Consider the following 20,167-nt stretch of genomic DNA (forward strand, 5'->3'; position numbering starts at 1 on the left):
ATAAATGCTTGCTATTGTTTGCTACTGAGTTTGGGGTAGTTGTTACTCAGTGAAAGCTGACTGAGATATACTCTTTTACCCACACCCAGGCAGAGAGTGGCCCTGGCTTCTCTTATGGTGGGATTTCAGCAGTTGGGTCATTTTGTGGCTCCCCTTACCCCGTTTTCTCTAGGTTGGTAATGCCCCATTTAGAGAAGACAGCAGGGGCTACAAAGACCCATATTTTGGCCATCTTGGCACCTGGCACAGAGTTAGGCACAAAGCTGGTTCTCAGGCAGTGTCTGATGTGAAAGGATGGGCTGACCGTTCATTCTGGTGAGAGGAGCCCTGTCAGAATCACAGCAGGCAGCAACTTGGGCCTCAGATGCTCAGAGCCACTGGCTCTGCAGTCCTCACTGTGGGAAGTGGACCTGGTGGTGACACAATATCACTGCAGACCATATGCAGTAGACCAAGGTGTATTTATTATAATGTGTTTTAGGAAACATATTGTGATGTTTAGTGACTTTAGGGCTCTTACTACTTAGGATGAACCTAAGGTCAAAACAAAACAAAACAACTAGACAATTTAAAGAAAAACATTTAGTGAAAAATAACAGTAAAAGTGGTATGTGGATATGGGAAACATGACCGAAGTTTAGGAAACACTGATCCTATTCAAGTCTCATTTTCCTACAAATCACAATCACAATCATAGCTAGTATTTTTGAACATTATCATAGAATGCACTGTTTTAAGAGTTTCACAGATATTATTTTATAAACTTTTCATAGTATTGGAAGCAGATATTATATCATCTCCATTTCACAGGTGAGGTAACTAAGGCCCAGAAGGAAAAGTAAAGAACTTGCCCAAGGTCAAGTGGCAGTGAGGGTGTGAACTCAGAGTATCAACCTCCAGGATGCAGCTATGTCTGTCTCTATTGGAGAACCTGGTACCCAGGGAAGTTCAGCATTGCCCAAGGTTAATGCAAAACCTAGAACCCCAAACTCCTGACTCCCAGACCAGTGCTCTCATCCCTGCTCCATGAGGAACACTGTGGTAAGAACACCTGGGGCTTATGGCAGGGGGTGAGTGGGGTCTGCTAGAGACAAGGGAGAGAAGTGGTAAATGCCACAAGGAAGATTTGGGAGGGAAGAGATGGGGACATAAACAAGGCTGCCAAACAGAGGCAGGGGCTCAAGGGATGCAGAAAAGCTAGACTACGGACAAAGTTATTCAGAAAAAGAGGGCTGACAGAGCAAGGGTTGGCGCACAGGGGCTGCTTTCTGAACTCCTCCCAAGAGACCTACCCACTGTGGCTTCCCTAAGTGACATCTACATAGTCTATATTTAGGTCCTAAAGTCACCCATTGTTTCTCTCCCGGTGGACACTCGGGGTCACCACCCTGACCTCGCACTTTCCAAATCATACCACTGAGTGCTCCATCAAGACAAGCCTTTTTTAGGATCTGGTTTGAATCAACTTCCCCTTCAATGGCTCCCACTTGGCATTCCGGGAAAGCTGTAAAAATATGGCTGGAATCAGGACTTTAAAATGAAGTATTGACTTTTCTGTGTAATATGCTGCTTTCTTCCCTCCACAAAATCAAATCAGGGCATATTTAACTCAGGATATAAGATGTTTCACAGCCCTATTGTTGCTGAGCCCTTACACACTAATGATTCATTTCTCTGGGAGCCACCAACAGCTATGGCAATAAGACCTGGGACGTGGGTCATGTTCACTGAGTGCGGAATCTGTGCTAGGCACTGTCTTGAATCACTTCATTTATTCCTCATGACAACCCTATATGGTAGGCACTATTTTATTTTAATATTTATTTAGGCTGTGCCAGGTCTTCATTGTGGCACACGGGATCTTCATTGTGGCATGAGGGATCTTTAGTTGCGGCATACGGACTCCTTAGTTGCGGCATGCATGTGGGATCTAGTTCCCCAACCAGGGATTGAACCCAGGCCCCCTGCATTGGGAGCACAGAGTCTTACCCACTAGACCACCAGGGAAGTCCCAGTAGGCACTATTTATTATCCCCATTTAACAAGGAGATTCAGAGAGGTTTGGTAACATGCCTGGGACTGCATGGCTAGTAAGAGGCAAAGCTGGCACTCAAATCTACATCTACATCTATGTGGTTCTAAAACCCATGCCCTTAACTGTTACACTCTGCCATTCCTCCACAGATACAGAGCTATCTTGATCAAATCTCAGAAGATGGATTTGTGAGAACTTTAAAGGGTTTCTCCCTTCCCATTCTCTCCTTCCACATCCAGCTACCAACTGCCTTTCCCACACCCAAACTCAACTCCCCCAGATCCTTTCTTTAGAGACCCTCGGACCCAAGAAATAAAAATTCATTCAATAATATTTTCAAGAGCAGAATAAAGGTCAACAGCCAGCCGGCCAATTACAGTTTGAGCTCCAGTCCATATCCTCGGGAAATCTGTACGTAAAAGCACTTATTAAATCATTTGACTTTGCAACAGGGATATGAGAACTATTTTTGACTTTTTCTCAAAAAGTCATACCTTAGACCCGTATCAGAGCTAAAATGAGTTTAGAGATATCTCTGTTTGACAGGTGGGAAACTGAGTCCAGAGAAGGCAGTGACTTGTCTTAGATGCCTCTTGTATAGGCGCTAATTGGACCGAGGCAAACATTCACCAAAATGAGCTAATTTGTCAAAGGATTGGAAAGCAAGTGTTACTGAAGATGCTGCACTTGATAGGAGATATAAGAAGGGCCCTGTCATTAAAATCATCATGTGTGCTATGGCTATGAATGTCATTTCTGGCTCCATTCTGCCTGAGCTTGAAGCCTGATCCACTACTAACCAGCTAGGAGACCATAGGCAAAGTATTTATCCTCTCTGCATCCCAGTTCTACCAGTATCTACCAAGTGGAGATAATAATAACAGCCAACCCCTACAGTGTTGTAAGACTTTCATGAGCTAATGCAAGTAACATGAAAAGTATCTAATAAACGTCAGCTATTATTGTAATATTTTTAATTAATGCTGCATTAACTATCCCTGAAGTGTAGTAAATCATTTAAAATGTTGCCAATTTCCGTATCTCAAATGATCAAAAATTATTCTTTATCAGGTGAGCGAATAGCTAGGTGAGTGAGATGGGAAAGGAGAAAGACAGTGAAACCACTCAAATCACATGAAAAGATGTCTATAATGGCCATGTACAAGAGTTGGAATTTGTATTGCAAACATCAGTTTCAGAAACATAATTCTGATGAAAGAAACAGAAAAAGCAATGGGTATTTTCTTTAAAAAATAACTTTGGCTTATCCAAAACCTATCCACAAACAAACAAACAAATAAAAGGGACAGAGAGAGAGAGTAAGCTTCAGGGCTCCTAATCATTCTTCAGTCCATAGAAACATAACATTTCCAGCTGCTCCTTCCAAAATGACCCAAACAGGCACCAATACTTTTAACGAGAAAACCAGTGAGTCTGAGTCTCCCCTGATATTATCTGACTTCATTTTCCCAATGATGAACACCTTCAAAACACCAGAATATTAAGGAAACCTACAAAACAGTTGCTTCACAAAGAAAGAACTTCCAAAACGGAGTTTAGCCATCTTCCAATCCAAAGAAGAAAAGGTCTTGGAAATCCACTTTGCTATTTAAACACACACACACACTTACTTTTTCCTTCCCATTTAATGAAAACAGGTCTCTTAAAAAGATTAAAATACTGGCACCGTGGAGCAAAGAATGAAAGTCCCCCTACCCTTGCTCTCCTCCAATCACAGATGCTAAAGGAAGCGCTGACAGCTAGGCACTCCACTTAACACACCATCTCCACCAAGCACAACCATTTGTGGTCTTAAACACAACCACACAGCTCTTTTCTGATTCATAGTACAGTGAGGCAGAAGTGTGCCTCCCTCATCCCAGGTGTTCTTGGCGGCGCCCTGCTCACTTTCTTGGGAGATGCAGACAGCTGCATCCTCCCATACCTCAGCTCCTGGCATGGCCCAGCCAGGCTTGGGTGGGAGTTGGGAGCGGGTCTCTCCCTGGTCCAGCTACAAAGGAGCTTACCTGAGCATGAACAAAGAAGCAACACCACACCATGGGGCGCTCGGACCTCATCCACCTGGAGTCCCCCGCCCCTAACTGCGGCAGAGCCCTTTGGACGGGATTCTCTGAGCAGAGCAGAGCATGGTTTCCCTCAAGGAACTCCTCCCCACTACTTGGGCTGCCTGACAGGAAGTGACAGGGGGCCATAAGTTACATTGTCAGAAGCTGAGAACCACACCAGCCCAGAGCTCCCCACCTCCGGCGGTTTCCTTGCCGCCTGCTGTTGCTGCTTTTTCAGAGCGCTCTGCCTTCTGGCATTCAAAGGCACACCAGAAATCCAGTTTCTGGCTGACAATCCCCAGCCTGTAAGAAACAAACAATGCTTACTGGGTCCCCACCTAAATGCCATGCTTGGCATTCTGGCAGCTCTAAAGTGTTCACTGCCAGGATATCATGCTTTGTAGACCCAAACATTGGGGTGAAATGGATAGAGAAGGGACACTGGGAGGAGAACTTTGTATGATCAAAGAGGAATCAACAGTCCACTTGAACTTCACCCAAGAGCCAGGGCCCTGCCCGGCATACAGAGCCTACACTGAATCCCAATTTCATAGCAACTCAACAAATGAGAGTGACAATAAACACCCCACTCAACCGTTCATTTCTTTTTTTCTTAGGCAAATTTTCTCTTCAGAGCCCATTCAAAATAACTGCTTCTGGAAACCTCCTTTTCAGCTTTTAATGTGAATAACAAAGGGCCTTACTGCTCTTCTCAGAGTTATTATGGAAACAACTAGTGGCTGACATTTCTCATTTTATGAACTGGGGATCTCACGAATGAACACCTTGCCCTGGTCCCGGGGCCTTTTACAAAGCTCAGACTTATTGGGTGAGATAGAGTGTCTCACGTGAACTCCAAGGTTTCAGATGAAAACTATGCCTGTTCAACCCCTCCCTACAACAAATCAACACCCTCACCCTCCCTGCACAGGGGCAGAGGGACTCAAACCCAAGGAGACATACATAACTCCAGTGTAGCTTTCAATTCTTGATTTTTATTTTTTAGTTCTCTAACGGAATAGTATTTTCTTTGCAAAAATTTTTCTAATTGCAACTTTTAGCTGCAAAGATTTAGCCCAGGATTTCCCAAGGCATTCTTACAAATGCACAGATTTTTAAGAGCCTTTGCCTGTCTCAGCCCTGAGTAAAGTGGGGGGCTCAGCAAAGAGAGAGGGTTCATTTGAACAACAAGCTTAAATCCAACAGTTGACTTTAGAGTTTGTAAGAAAGGCTCTCCCCATTCTCAGGCCAGCAGCCTGGCCCCTAACATATGGCCTCTGAAGAGTGCATTACAAAAGAGCACTACGGAAGGATGCACCAGGCTCTGGTAGTACAAAGATGAACCAAAGATGACCGGAGAACAACATAAATGCTGCCAGGAATTTGCAAAAAGTGTTGAGGGAGCCAAGAAATAACTGAGCCTGGCAAATGAATTGTTTTATGGGGACAAAGTCTGGGAAGGCTTCTCAGAGCAAGAGACACATATGGGCAGAATTCTGAGGGGTGTTCTAGGCAGAAGAACTGGCAAGGGCAACAGCAGTGGGGTGCAGAACCATAGGGTGCTCTGGAAGAAAGGCAAATGCTTTGAAAGTACTGCTCTGACGGGCTTGGGTCTTGCTTCAAAGAGCGTGACAGGGGTCCCATCTGTCTGCAGAAAGAAGGAAGTGAAATCTCTGTGAAAAGGCTCAAGCCTTTCAGGCAAGCATCTGGGTTACCTCAAGGCCTATATGTGGTACCTACCGGGTCAGGCACCCAGGAAACACTCAGTAATGTGTAAAAGTCAAACAGTGGTGTCCACAAAAGGTGGGCTTCAGCTTGTCCTTGGGATTCCTTATTTTCCAAAGCCAGACTCCCCACAAAGCAGCCTGGGATAAGTGGTGCTACTCGGGGCAAGGGGAGGTGTTCGTAAAAAAGGCTTCTTGCTCTAGCCTCCTGCATAGAAAAGGTCCTGATTCGTACAGGCCTGTAAACAACCTAAGATTAACCAGCTTTGGTAGTAACTCAGCTAATGAAGAATGTCAATCCCCTGAGGACCAAGGATGTCAATCCCCCACTGGCCCAGGCACTCCTCTCCTGGAAGATTTTCCAACAGCCCCTCTGCAGAGCCCCAGCTGCCAAGGCCAGGATCCACTCCAATGAGGACCCAAAGGAAATGTGAGATGACCATGGGGCACTAGAGTTTCTTTCTTTCCTTGGGGAGGAAGGGCACATTCACGTGAACTAATCCTAGAATGATTAAGCCTAACTTCCGGCTGCTGACTGTGAATGAGAAAGAAGAACCGAAACCTGTGGGCTGCAGCCCTTCATGGAAGAGGTGAAACTTGAGTGGGCTCCAGGGCAGGTAGCCATGGAGGAGGGAGGAAGGGCGGGAGGACCAGCAGACGCCCTGGCCGGAGATAAAGGGCACAGCCTGCAAAAGGGAAGGAAAGAACGGGGCGCGGCCCTTCCCTCTGATGCCCCTGCTTTGACCAGAAGCAAGAGCTCCAGTAACGAAATCAGCCATGCAGAAGGCACCTCGGAGGAACATTTCCATAATGAGAGGTTCCTGCCCTGCAGGGCTCAAGTTCATTTTGAGCGTCATAATGAAAGCTTATACAGGAACGGGATGTGGGTTTTCTCGATGTGGCATCTATGATACTGTTGAGTATTCGAACATGTTTTTCTACTGATTTTTAAATTTTAAAAGTGACATAGTGTCATTATAATACATTCAAACCATAGAGAAGTATATAGTGTAAAAAGCGAATCTTCCCAAAGGCCCCACGTTCTTCCCTATCGCCATCCCATTTGCCAGAGGCACCCGTGTCAAAGACAGAGGTAGATGAGGGGTCACAAACCTAAATGCTCTCAGGGCTAGGTGGGAAGGTACATGAAAGAAGAGGCCTGGCAGGCAATGGGCACCACTGAGAGTGTTTGCCTTGGGAAAGTTCCAGCTTACTGGGGTCCCAAGGGACTCATGGCCAAAGTGAACAGACATTCCAATTGTTCAAGAGAAGCTGGAAATTCCGGGTTTTACATAAAATCTCCCAGTTTTTAAATGCTGGCAACTAATTCATCATTTTTAAAAATGCTGTACAGGCCAATCAAAACACAGTTGCTGGTAGATTTGACCTGAGGGCCACCAGTTTGCAACCTCTGGTGGTGATCCTTTAGACATTTCCTGCTGTCTAAACACACATAAGTTTGTTTTGTCACGTTTTATTTTTTTAATTTATATTTGTCAAAATGGAATGATAACATTATTCCAGCACTTGCTTTCTTCACTTAACATCATCTTTCCACATTATCCACATCTTGGACCCCTCTGCAGAGAACGCCACGGTATGGAAGTACCTCAGTTCATTAGCTCCTGCCCTGTGGACATTCAGCAAACCTAAGAGATGCACTTGAAATGTCACCTCTCAGTTGCTCATTCCTGACAATATAACTCACGATGAAAGTGCACCTGTGCACAGATATTAAAACATCCTAAAGCCACAATTACTGAAACCAAAAATGGCGACTGCAGATTTCTGATGTTTTAATATGAGAACTTACCACATATTTTTTTATTTGATCTTCACAACTCTCCTGATGTAGGCCTTACTATTATCTCTACTGTACAGAATTTTTAAAAACTGAGACTCAAATAGGTGGCATAAGCCTGCCCAAGAGGGCCTAGAGTTGGCAGGGTCGGGAGGGGAGCCAGGGTCAGGAGGGGACCTCAGAGCTCCTGTTATATGCATACAACCCCCAGAGCAGACTGCCTGAAACCTGTCCTGGTATATTCAAGAATTTGACATACAGTGAATGTTGACTGCAAACTACTACTGGAGGAGAGAAGGATTACTAACAAATGGGACAATTCATTTCTTAGAAAAGCCTCATTTTAAAGCTCTACTTCACACTCAGTCAAAATAAATTCTACATAAATTAGAGTGAGATGTTAAAAAGAAAAAAAAAAACTATGAAATTCTGGGGGTGTAGGTTCTCAGGGTATGATACTTTTCTTTAAATGTGTGAACCTGAATTATATATTTATAAATGGGAAACTACCTATAAGGCACCTGTAGGTATGCAAAACTGGCCCCTGTTCTCCCACACCTGGTGAAATAACCATAGTGGTGACAACTTCTTACTGAACTCTAAAGAGACTAGTGCCAAAATAGGGGCCTCATTAAGACTCCACCCCATGCTTCCTTGTGTCGCTGGAACTCGAAGTGGTGTGTTTCCTATGTTGTTAGTCTATATACCTTATGGCATGTTCTACTGAGAAGTTTCAAGCAGTTTTCTCACCAAAAATATTATAAGAAACATATTCATTAGGGCTGTGATAAATTCATTCACATAAAACGAAAGAGTGACATTTCAGCAGAATTATTTCTTCATTAAAATTTGTGACTAATGGTGGTTCTTTCCATTTAAAATTTTATTCTGGTTTATTTTATTCAATTTCTTTCCTATTTGCACCCAAGAAGCCATAGATTTCACAAAAGCTCAGAAGTTGTCTGGGAATTTCAGGGTATTTGACCATATTTCATTTGATGCATTACATTTTAAAATAATTCCACAGGGACTTCCCTGGTTGCACAGTGGTTAAGAATCCGCCTGCCAATGCAGGGGACACAAGTTCGAGCCCTGGTCTGGAAGATCCTACATGCCGCGGAGCAACTAAGCCCGCGCGCCACAACTACTGAGCCTGCGCTCTAGAGCCCGCGAGCCACAACTACTGAGCCCGCGTGCCTAGAGCCCATGCTCCGCAACAAGAGAAACCACTGCAATGAGAAGCCCATGCGCTGCAATGAAGAGTAGCCCCCACTCGCCACAATTAGAGAAAGCCCGCGCACAGCAACAAAGACCCAATGCAACCAAAAATAATAAATAAATAAATAAATTTATAAAAAAATAAAATAATTCCACAAACTGAATTGAAAAATAGGTGAAACAATCTCAGTAAAATGAAATGGAAGCAGTGACCAAATTAAAATAGTGTAAGTGCACCGTGATTTAACCAAGTTTCCAACATTAGAAAAGTGTTACATTACAGATCTTAGTTTCTGAGGCTGTTGTCAAATTCAGGTTAAGACTAAGAAGAAACAAAATTTATACTGTGGTGGAGAGGGGAGGTACAGTAATACTCTTTGGTGTTACTAGGTTAGCAAGAAGGCATAATACATGGCAAGCCAGTGAGAAATAAAGAGAACTTCAAAGTATTTTAGAGCCTGGGAGTTTACTCACGGTCACACAATTTTACTGCATAACTTCATATCTACTCCTCGGTGCTGGAAGTGTGGTTAATCCAAGCAAAACTTGAACAACTACCCTGTCCCCCTCCTTCATTGTGAACCATAGACACGGTGGGAGGGGGGCGGGGGCGATGTCCAGACCTCACACCAGGCCAGTTGGATGCAAGGTGGTTTAACTCAAGAGACTTCGACCATTTGAAAATGCTGATGCTTTTCTAGAGCCCTGCTTACTATCCCAGCTCAACAAGATTACAAAATGATGAGAATGTGGGAGCAGACCTGGCTGCCCAAGGTCAAGAATGAATAACTAGAAAAGTTTTCATCTATAGTTTCAACACAAGAACTAAAAATAAATGAAGCTTGAACGTGGAGGTCTCAACAGATTGCTAATCATGGCTAATCTTGAGTGCTTATCTCGCTGGTTTTGTTACGAGCAATAGCTTGAACTATTTTTTTCTCTAAACAAATCTGAACTTTTATAATCACATTCCTCACATGATTTTGGCAACCAATACATAGACAACTATTTTTAAAAGCGAATGAAAAATAAGGAGAGCCGTCTTCTGATGTGCCCCGTGAAACAGCCAGCAGCCTGGTCTCTGGGGTTCCACCTCCTTTCTGAACATGAGCAAGGAAGCCTGAAGAACTTCTGCATGGAGCAGACTGAGGCGATTCCAAGAAGCTCACTCAATTTCTTAGAAACATGAATACCTTGAATACAGCTTTTTTCAAAGGACTGTCAAGTCCTCTTCGTTAAACTGGCAGTTAAAAGTGAAACTCCAGCAGGTTGCTGACCTCTAACCAATTCGTAGGAAAAAGAAAGGTTTAAAAACTGATTAGCTGATATCTATCAACCAAAGAGCTTCCTTCCTTGGAAATTAGACTTACTCTTTAGCATTATACTGTCAAAATTGGTTAGAAGTGGAAAATCTGAAAATGAGGGGGGTGGTATTCCTAACACTACTCAGGATTTTTTAAAGTAATTTGCTTATATCAAAGAACAAGTTTTGACAAACTGAATTTCTGACTTAAAAATATATAGCAAAAGCAGAAATCATTCTTAATAAAAAGTTTCTTACCATTAGTTTTGACTCCAGATATCTCCTTAGGGATAATTTCTGGGAACAACTGGCTGGCTGGAATAATGAACAGTAAATTAATACGGGAGCTCTGTGATTTTTGGCTCTGCCATTTACTAGTTGAATGACCTAGTAAGTCACTTCTTAACTTTCTTGACCCTTAGTTTCCTCATCTGTAAAACAGGAATAATGATTCCATTATCCCTCATGAGGAGGATAGGAATCTAACTGATACGTACTTGTGTTTAAAAGCAAAACAAAAGATGTTGGGAACATTGGGGATCATTATACTATTCTTTCTATTTTTGTACAAGTTAAAAAATTTTTCATAATACAGTGTTTTTTTAGAAGGCAAAAGCTTAGTAATAATTTACTTTTATTTTTCAAGCAGAAAATGAAGTTTTTTGGTGTAATTATGGACACTGGTTCAAATCTTCCTCTGAGCAAGTTGAAAATTTGTTACCAAATCTGAAATAGCTTGATTTTTACCCTGACTTGAATGACAGCCATCAACCAGACATCTAATAAGAAAAAGGCAATGGAAATTTGCAATTTCTCATTTTTCCCTCTTCCTTCCAACAGGGGTAAAAATGGGAAGGTGGTTAAAACTCAAGTCCTATTTATTTTTTAGATGTTATAAGGCTGACTTCCTTGAAATCCTTGTGTCCATTTAAAAAGTTTAAGGCTTCTATGAAAATACCTCCAAGGAAGCACCAAAAGATTTGAAAAGCATGTATGCACCCATGACTCAGCATCCATTCCGCTTACACAACAGTGAAAGTGTTTTTTTGTTTTATTTTGTTTGGTGTATATCCATGTGTATTTGAAGAATAAATATTGTTACTTTTCCCCTTAAATCAGAATCAGAAAGGAATCACCAAAACACTGGAAACCAGCAAAGCAAGCGGGAGATACTCAGAAAAGGTTTCTTTCCAGCTCCCACCAGAGGTAAGCTGATTCTGGTCAGAAGCTCAGTGCCTCCTCCCAGTTAGGGTTCTGCCCTGGAGGCTGTCCCTTTAAGTCAGACTTCCTGAGATTTCCGCATGCAGCTTCCTGGAGACAATATAAGATAAACAACAAACTCTGCAGCAAAATCTTGGACAATAAGCCCCACGTGGCCATAACAAGAAGCAATTATAAGCACTGACAATGGCTAGGGCATTTCCAACAGGAATGCAAATCTGTGATAAACATGGGGGAAACATGCTACCCCACACACCTGCACAAACTAAACTAATTTTAAAAAATAGCCCCTAGACTCTCATCAGATTGAGAAATAGCTGGTTCCAAATTTGGCACTATTTTTTGGAAAAATAACTGTCTAAGAGAAAAGCAATCAAGTCTTACTTAAAGTGCCACTGCCTGTTAGATGTACATTGCTGAGGCCAAGTGATTCCATGAGTCACTAACTCCACGTGTCTCTGTGAGGGACATTTATCACCCTCTGGATGCTGTGCAGCTCAACCCCCTCCCTAGGTTTACGGAAGCCCCAACTCACGAACCAGAGTCCACATTCTACCAGAAGAGATGAGGGTGCCACACATTTGCTTTCCCATCTTCCCTTGCAGCTAGGGAATGAGAGCATGAGTGAGGCTCAGGCAATGAGATACTCCCACCCCAGACCTGGCATGAGAAACTGGCAAAGAAAGCAGAAGGGATACCACTGACTCTATTCTGGTGACGGTGGTGGCAGCTTGCACAGGCAGCAGTGAGGGCAGATAGAGTAGCTGTGTCCTGTAACCAGTGTTGGTGGTGCAAACCATGGTATCTACACCTGCCCAGCAGTGGCAGCAACAGTATCCTTGTAGGAAATGTTTGGTAGAATAATTTGGGTTGTTCTTGATTCCCTGATCCTTTCCAAATTTACCGAACTTCCTGTACCTTTTAATAAATTCATTTTCTGCTTAAATCCATCACAACTGGGTTTTATTGCTAGGGGTTAGTTCATGCACACAAAACACAGGGTGGGCTAAAGCTGGAGTAGTCCAGAAACCAATCCCAAAGAATAATTCTGAGCATAAGGACTGAATATATTATTTCACACCTCAAATTCAATCCAAACACTGTCCCTCAGCCTGCAAGGCCCTGCATCAATCTGTCCCTATCTCCCTCCTGGACCTACTCTCCTCTCTCGTCCTAAGCTCTGATCATACTTTCTGTTCCTCATCAGGCTCTTCTCTGCCTCAGGGCCTTTGCACTTGCTCTCCAGAAAACTGTTTCCTCCAGCTCTTCACATTGCAGCAGCATCCTTTTCATAGTTCAGTCACAGCTTACAGGAAGCTTTCAATGACCAGACTGTTTAAAGGACCACACCGCACACCCCACCATCTTATCTTTTATTACAATACCCTGTTAGTTTCCTTTGTAGCACACAACCTGTGATTAATTTATTTCACTATTAATAACAATAGCAACCACCATTGATGGGAAGCTTGTTACATGCCAGACTAGGCTAAACTCATTTACTTCTATGATCACCCTATGAAATGGGTACTTTTATTAACCCTTGCTTATAGATAAGGAAGCAGGCTCAGAGGGGTTAAGGGATTGTTCAAGCATGGCAGGGATGGAATAGGAATCTGAACCCAGACCTGTAGTGTGGGCTCATTACCACAAGGCTCATTCAAGAAGTTGTCTGACAACAACGTAATGAGCCTCGACAACAGTGCAGGCTCTGGAGCCACAGGACTGGCCCAGCTCTCACGGAGCCCACAGCCGCATGTTCCAGATCTTCCACCAGGTGTTCTATTTACACTCCAGGGACCCTCCCAAGGGAAGAAATGTAGCCAGGTGTGTGTAAAGAGGGTGAAGGGGTCCTTCATTCAACAGAGAAGTGCCCCACTCTGTGCTCAAAGCGTCAGCATACAAACAATGTTTGCTGCTCACCCTGCTGCATTCCATAGTCCTGGCGCACTGGGAACACAGAGGAAGCACCAGGGACAATTCGCAAGTCTCCCCTGAGTAAAAGTGCCATTCGAACAGGTGGTTGGCAATGAGTAAGAGTTGCCAGGCTGAGGGGATGAGGGCCAGAGCAAAGGAGAGAAGTGGGGACAGACAGCATGGCTCATCCAGGAAGTGGGGAGATGTTCAAAGGGCCTGTGGAAGGGACAGGGTGGGAAGGCCAGGAGATGAGAAGGTTGGAACCAACGCAGGAATGTCAACTCTATCCTGTAGAAAATGGGGCACCAGAGCAAGTTTTTTGGCAAGAACAGACATGACCAGATAAAAATTCTTTTTCTCGAGAACAGTGGCCGTGGCTATATAGCACTGGTGAGATGTTCTGGTACCCTCTTTGCTAGCACACATGCATAAATACATGAGCTAAAAGCCAGGAATTGTAACAACAACAACAACAAAATTCCATTTCTATGCTTCATGACTCCATCTCTTTGCTGAATGAGAAGTGAGCTAAATTTGCCCTTCCAACAGGAGTTGGAAGCATAGCCATCCCCTCCTGAAATATGAAATTACACAGAGCTCTCACATCTGTAATTTATGGAGAAAAGAAGGAATTCCCCTGCTACTTGACTTTACAACTCCAACCACTTCTGCCCAGATTCCCCCAGTGTGATAACAAGAACCTGACCTCTGGGTTGTGTCATCATTAAAATGAAAGGCTGACTTTTATTTTTTTTAAAGAATGTATGAGGTTGAGGCACAAAGGGCTTCCTGTGTTGAATGAGCATCTGGGGAATGTGGGAGGACTCCCCAGAAAGACCCTCTGAGGACAGGTGAGATCAGCGCATAGCAACAGGCCCTAGGAAATGGTATGCTAAGTTTGCAGCCGAGAAGGTCTGGGAGCACCGCGGTCAGCCAAGATGGCAAGGGCATAGCATCTGGAAAGTAGGCTGGAAATCAATGAAGGCAGTTTAGCACAAGGATTAGGAATAGGAGTTCTGAGCCAAACAACCTGGATTCAAATCCCAGTGCTATTGCTTGCTGTGTGGCCTCTGGCAATTTCCTTAATTTCTCTGTGCCTCAGTTTCATCATCTGTTAAATGAGGATAATAAGAGCACCCACCACAGGTCATTGTGAGGATCAAATAAGTCACTTAGTGCCTGGCACACGATAAGTAACCACAGCAGCTTTTGGAGGCTCTGTATGATAATGAAATTTGCAGCCAAATCATGGACAATAAGCTCCTATGTGGGACAGCAAAAAGCAATCATAAGTGTTGACAATGGCTAGGACACTTTCATTAGGAATGCAAATCTATGCAAATAGCGGTTGCTGCTATCTTTATTTAATATATATAATATTTCTTATGGTATATAATTATGTATTATAAATAAAACTTTATTTTTAAATATCACATAACATTACAAGTAACATTACCTAATATAGTAATATAATTATTTTGTTATGATCTGCTTTAACTTAAGAAATAATTTGTCAACAAAAATGAGGGGTCTGAGGGGAGAACCCCAGCAGCAGGTGCCTGGGCAATGCTTGTACAGTGACTTTTGACCCCCTTCAGGTAAAGTGACAGTGATACTAATGTGGACTCTAGAGCCAATCTGCTGGGTCAGAGTCTGGGATTTGCCACATAGGAGCTGCAGACTCCGGAAAGTCACTTAGCCCTTAAAACCCTGAACTCTTCATCTCTGCAAAGGGGATGATAACAATAGTACCCCCTTAGAGTTTGTGGTGCTCAAAGTTACGTGCATTTTTCACAGACAACCTTCCCAACCGCCTGTGAATCACATACAATTATGATGTCCATTTTACAAATGAGAAAACCCACGGCTCAGAGACGTTAATCAAATCACCGAAGGACACACAGCTAGACTGACGCACAGGAACTCTGACTTGAGCCAGCACTCTAAGCCAGCCCTCAATTCTGCACAATTGTGAAGCATGAGAAGGATACACCACAGCTCCTCTGCAGGATGAGAGGGGTAACTAATGTGTGTACAGAAATTACTCTTTAAGAAGGGTGTGGGGGACTTCCCTGGTGGCACAGCACCTAAGAATCCGCCTGCCAATGCAGGGGACATGGGTTCGATCCCTGGTCCAGAAAGATTCCACATGCCGCGGAGCAACTAAGCCAGTGCACCACAACTACTGAGCCTGCGCTCTAGAGCCTGGGAGTCACAACTACTGAGCCCGTGTGCTGCAACTACTGAAACCCGCATGTCTAGAGCCCATGCTCTGCAACAAGAGCAGCCACAGCAATAAGAAGCCTGCGCACCGCAATGAAGAATAGCCCCCGCTCGCCACAACTAGAAAAACCCCACGAGCAGCAATGAAGACCCAATGCAGCCTAAATAAATAAACAAACAAACAAATAAATAAAAAAGAAGAGTGTGTATTTTCCATTGCAGATCCTTACCCTTATAGCACCTGCTAAGGCAGTGAAATTCCCTGTTGCTAAACACCTATTATGCACCAAGCACCTTGCTGAGTGTCCCATCATCGCCATTTCATCACCATGGCAATGCTATGAGACAAGGACTGGAGGACGATGAGGCTCAGAGAGACTGAGTTCCTAGCCCATGGTCACAGAGCTTGTCAGTGGCAGCATCCCACCACACATCTGGGTCTGTCCTACTCCCACTTAGGCTTGGAGACAGGCTTTGAAAACACCCCCTAATGTCCTTCATGTGTCCCTCTCCCCCTCATTACGCACAAAGCTACTTATTCTGCACCAAGATGATGACCACAGGGGCCAAGCAGGGCCGTGGCACAAACTGTAATTACTACAGACAACAATTTGCATTCCAAATCTGAAGTGTGCTCAGGGTGTCACTTGAGCCCTGTAATCAGCTTAGCCTCTCTCCAAATCTTCCTCGAGGGCTTCCCTGGTGGCGCAGTGCTTGAGAGTCCGCCTGCCGATGCAGGGGACACGGGTTCGTGCCCTGGTTCGGGAAGATCCCACATGCCGCAGAGCAGCTGGGCCCGTGAGCCATGGCCGCTGAGCCTGCGCGTCCGGAGCCTGTGCTCCCGCAATGGGAGAGGCCACAACAGTGAGAGGTCCGCGTACCGCAAAAAAAAAAAAAACTTCCTCAAAATGAAGACATACTAAAGGAACTGAGACACAGGGGAAGGTTGGAAAATATGCCTCTGCTCCCAGTGACCTGCCACCGAGGAAAACCACGCCGAGAAATGGTCAGGGTTGAGCGGGATCTAAACCCCAGAGAGATCAAACTCCTCTGTCACAGGACAAAGAAAACAGCAGCCAGGACAGTGGACACGCTGGGCAAGACCGGTAAATAATTAAAGGCAGGAAACTCAGTACAACACATGGGCCTCAGTTTGAGGTGTAATGGACACCCTTCCCTCCTTTATCACAAGTTGTTGTCTTACCTACGAGTCACTTGTCAGGGTGTGGTGGCTTTGCCACCACAGGACATCCACAAGATGAGCAAAAGCCTTACTATGTTCGCACTGTGAGAAAAAAAATACAACCTCTGCATTAGAGAAAGAGATCCCAGAGGACCTTTCTACGAGCAAAGAATGCTATGATTTGGGTGCTCCCGAGTGGGGAAGGAGGGTATAGTGAGAAGAGAGGGAGCGGAGGATACCAGAATTCTCAACCCTGCCTGCAGCCTCTTTTACTATACCTGAACCACAGAGGCATTTGTACTAATAATTTTGGCTCCAAGTGTCTAGAGTCCTGAGTACTTGTTAACTGGGATTCACCATAGCCCTACTTTCTTTTACTAGGGAAAGAGGACAAACCGCATGTCAATTTCCATCACCTCAGATCCTGACTGAAGATTTTCACATGGAACCTCTACTGAGTTGACGGTATCTGCAAGACTGCCCTATAAACTAGAGTTATGGACTTCCCTGGTGGCGCAGTGGTTAAGAATCCACCTACCAATGCAGGGGACACAGGCTCGATCGCTGGTCTGGGAAGATCCCACATGTCGCGGAGCAACTAAGCCCGTGCACCACAACTACCGAGCCTGTGCTCTAGAGCCCACGAGCCACAACTACTGAGTCCATGCGCCCTAGAGCCCATGCTCCGCAACAAGAGAAGCCACCGCAATGAGAAGCCCACGCACCGCAACGAAGAGTAGCCCCCGCTCACTGCAGCTAGAGAAAGCCCGCATGCAGCAACAAAGACCAAACACAGTCAAAAAAACAAAAAAAAAACCCCAAAACTAGAGTTTTTCTCAAACTTTAATGTGCCCATAAATCACCTGGGCATCTTGATAAAATGCAGATTCTGATTCAGGTCTGGGGTGGGGCTCGAGATTCTGCATTCCTAACGAGCTCTCAGGTGCTGTTGCTGTTACTGCCTCATGGACCACACGTTAAGAACCTTTGCTAGGAGACGTGCTAGTGGCTGAAGCAGACCGAAAAAAAATCATATTTCCTATGTCTCTACGGTCATGATGTCAAGTGGTGTCTTCATTCTAAGAGCAAACAAGTAAACTCAAGCACAATGTATCTTTAAAGTTCTTGTTTCCAAGTTATCTCACTGACGGTTAATAGGATGACTGTTCTGGCAGGAAAACCTTGTTGAACGCTATTAACTGAGGAAAATCAAGCAGATCTTCCCTTGGCCCAAGTTTCTGGAATAGCCCTGGGTCCTCTGAGGTTCAAAGGACAACACAGTTGAGCATATGCCTTCACCAGCACTCTCATCACTGATGCTTCTTGGGGTGGCCAGCCCACTGCAGGTGCGGCTGTGTTCTAGAGGCTGAGCAAACTGCTCACCTAGCCCACCAGCTGTGGCTGGGGGCCTCTTAAGAACTTGAGCACTACCTCCTCAGTCACAGGTTGCACGCTCCCAACCAGACAGGCACCTTAATAAAATCATCCAACTAATTCAATACTTTTTTTTTTTTTTAACTGCCTGGAGCTGGCTGCCTTATCCCGTTATGCAAACAGTACACAGTGAATTGCTGATAGCATCTCCTCACTGTTGCCAACATAAACCCTGCCAGGCCAGCAGAATTGAGCCCAGTGACTGTAAGCAACAATACTTGCATGGGTTTGTTTAAATAAACACAACTAACAACCGGTGAAAATGTTACCTCCTCCTATTGCTAAACCAGAGACTTCTGAAATTGAGTTCTTCTAGAAATAAAACCAAGTGTCAAGTGTAAGAAGTAGAAGGCAGTTGAGTGGAGAACACCCAGAAAACCAACTCTGTGTTTCTTCCACAAACACACATGCAGACATAGATTTTTGGACCACTAAAACTAAATCGACTGACTTACTTGTATTGTCTGTTTCTTGTCTCACAGTAAGGATTTTTCTTTCCTATTCTTCTCCCCTGCACTTTTGGGCATTTGTCCTTTGAGTCGTGTATAACATTTTAAAGAAGTTTGATATCATTAAATAACATAAAATTACACATAACATATAAGAAGGAACATTAGTCTTTAAACCCAAACCCTAAAATAGAAAAAAAAAAATGCCAGTGGACAAGGGAAGAGAAATGGACATTTATTAAAGTAGAGAGATGATATTCAAGGACTAGGTAGGCTCCAGGGAGGGAGCCTTTGATGGACCACGTCAGAATGACTAATAAAACAAGATGGAAAAGCCATTTCCTGAGCAATGAGTGTTGGGAGAAAAGGAAGAGCAAACTGAGGACAAGCTAGCAGCACATATGCAGGGCCTCTTAGTCACTCTGGATAATGAGATGAGTGTATTTTTAAAAGAAGGAAAAAAGACATGACATCAAGACTATAAGAATAGGCAGCAGGAAGCTTTATTATGTTTCAAGAACAGCAAATCTTGTCTATTTGTACCAATTCTGTAGACTTGAAAACACCATTTTAGTCTTAAACTCAAGCTTTTTCCTTCCTTGAGAAGTTTTGGAATTTGAAGATAAACTTATCGATGCCTGGCAAAGATCTGCTCCAAGAAAAACAAGTTCGATTTTCATTACAAAAATTTCACAGTGGGAAACATACTTTGGAGTGGAGGGTATTATTTAAAAGACAAGTATCTTTTTGACCCCGAAATTCCTAAGCCAAGTTTGCAATTGAGAGTCCTCAGAGTTTCAATAATAAATTAAACCCAAGAGGGGGAATACACAGGATGCCACATTAGGTATTTCTCTTTAATTTTCCCAAAGTGATATTCCACAGTATTGTCTCAAGTTATCATCCGGAACCCATAAAAAGAATCTGCCCCAATTCAGGTAGATGCAACTGAGTTACCTATTAATTCTCTGGAATATTAACTCTCGGGGATGATTGTTTTAGGACTGTGACTTCTCTCTTGGCTGTGTATGCAGTATTCATTCTTATCAAGGTGCTTTCCTCCCCTCTCTCACATATACGAGATTTATGGATTTTTTTTTAGTTGTTGTTACAGAAGGAAGACAAAATTCCTCCAAGTTCACCTTTACCAAGTTCTCACATTTGAAACTCCTCCACAGATGCCATATTTAAAAATTCCATCTTAAGGAACCATGGGATTTAGGCCAATTCATTGAATTTCTGACTCAGATTTATTCCTGCTGCCTGTTGCGGATGATTTTTATTCTTAAACCTTAAAACCTAAAACTCCACTTCAAAATTATAGTTCAAATATTTGTCTTCTCACCTCAGTTTTTCTACTCTTCAACTATAAAAATTTTGTACACACCCTGTAGAAATTTGGGAAAGTCAAAATAAAATGAAGAAAAAATGTCACTTATAACCTCACGTACAGAGAGGAAATCATTATTAATATTTTGTTATATTTTCTTTCAGTCCTTTAAATGAATTTTTTCATAGCAGTATCATTACTGTACATACAATTTTGTTTCCTGCTTTTAAAGTCATAACAATAAACATTCCCCCTGAATTAGC

At 43.6% G+C, this 20,167-nt stretch overlaps 1 protein-coding gene across 4 annotated transcripts in view; it reads right to left on the reverse strand.

The window, feature by feature from the left end:
- Positions 1-20,167, reverse strand: part of ARHGEF3 (Rho guanine nucleotide exchange factor 3) — a 311,235-nt gene that overhangs the window by 170,198 nt on the left and 120,870 nt on the right. Inside the window, exon 1 of one of the 4 annotated variants that reach the window (XM_079932998.1) lies at positions 4,063-5,542. The exons of the other annotated variants lie outside the window; for them this stretch is intronic. Coding sequence (XP_079789124.1) covers positions 4,063-4,248 — 186 coding nt within the window. The 5' untranslated portion in view covers positions 4,249-5,542. Of the gene's footprint in view, positions 1-4,062; positions 5,543-20,167 lie in introns of those variants that run through there. 4 annotated transcript variants of the gene reach the window in all.

The sequence above is a fragment of the Stenella coeruleoalba genome (genome assembly GCF_951394435.1).
Source record: "Stenella coeruleoalba genome assembly, chromosome: 10".
In the NCBI taxonomy this organism is placed as follows: Eukaryota; Metazoa; Chordata; class Mammalia; order Artiodactyla; family Delphinidae; genus Stenella; species Stenella coeruleoalba.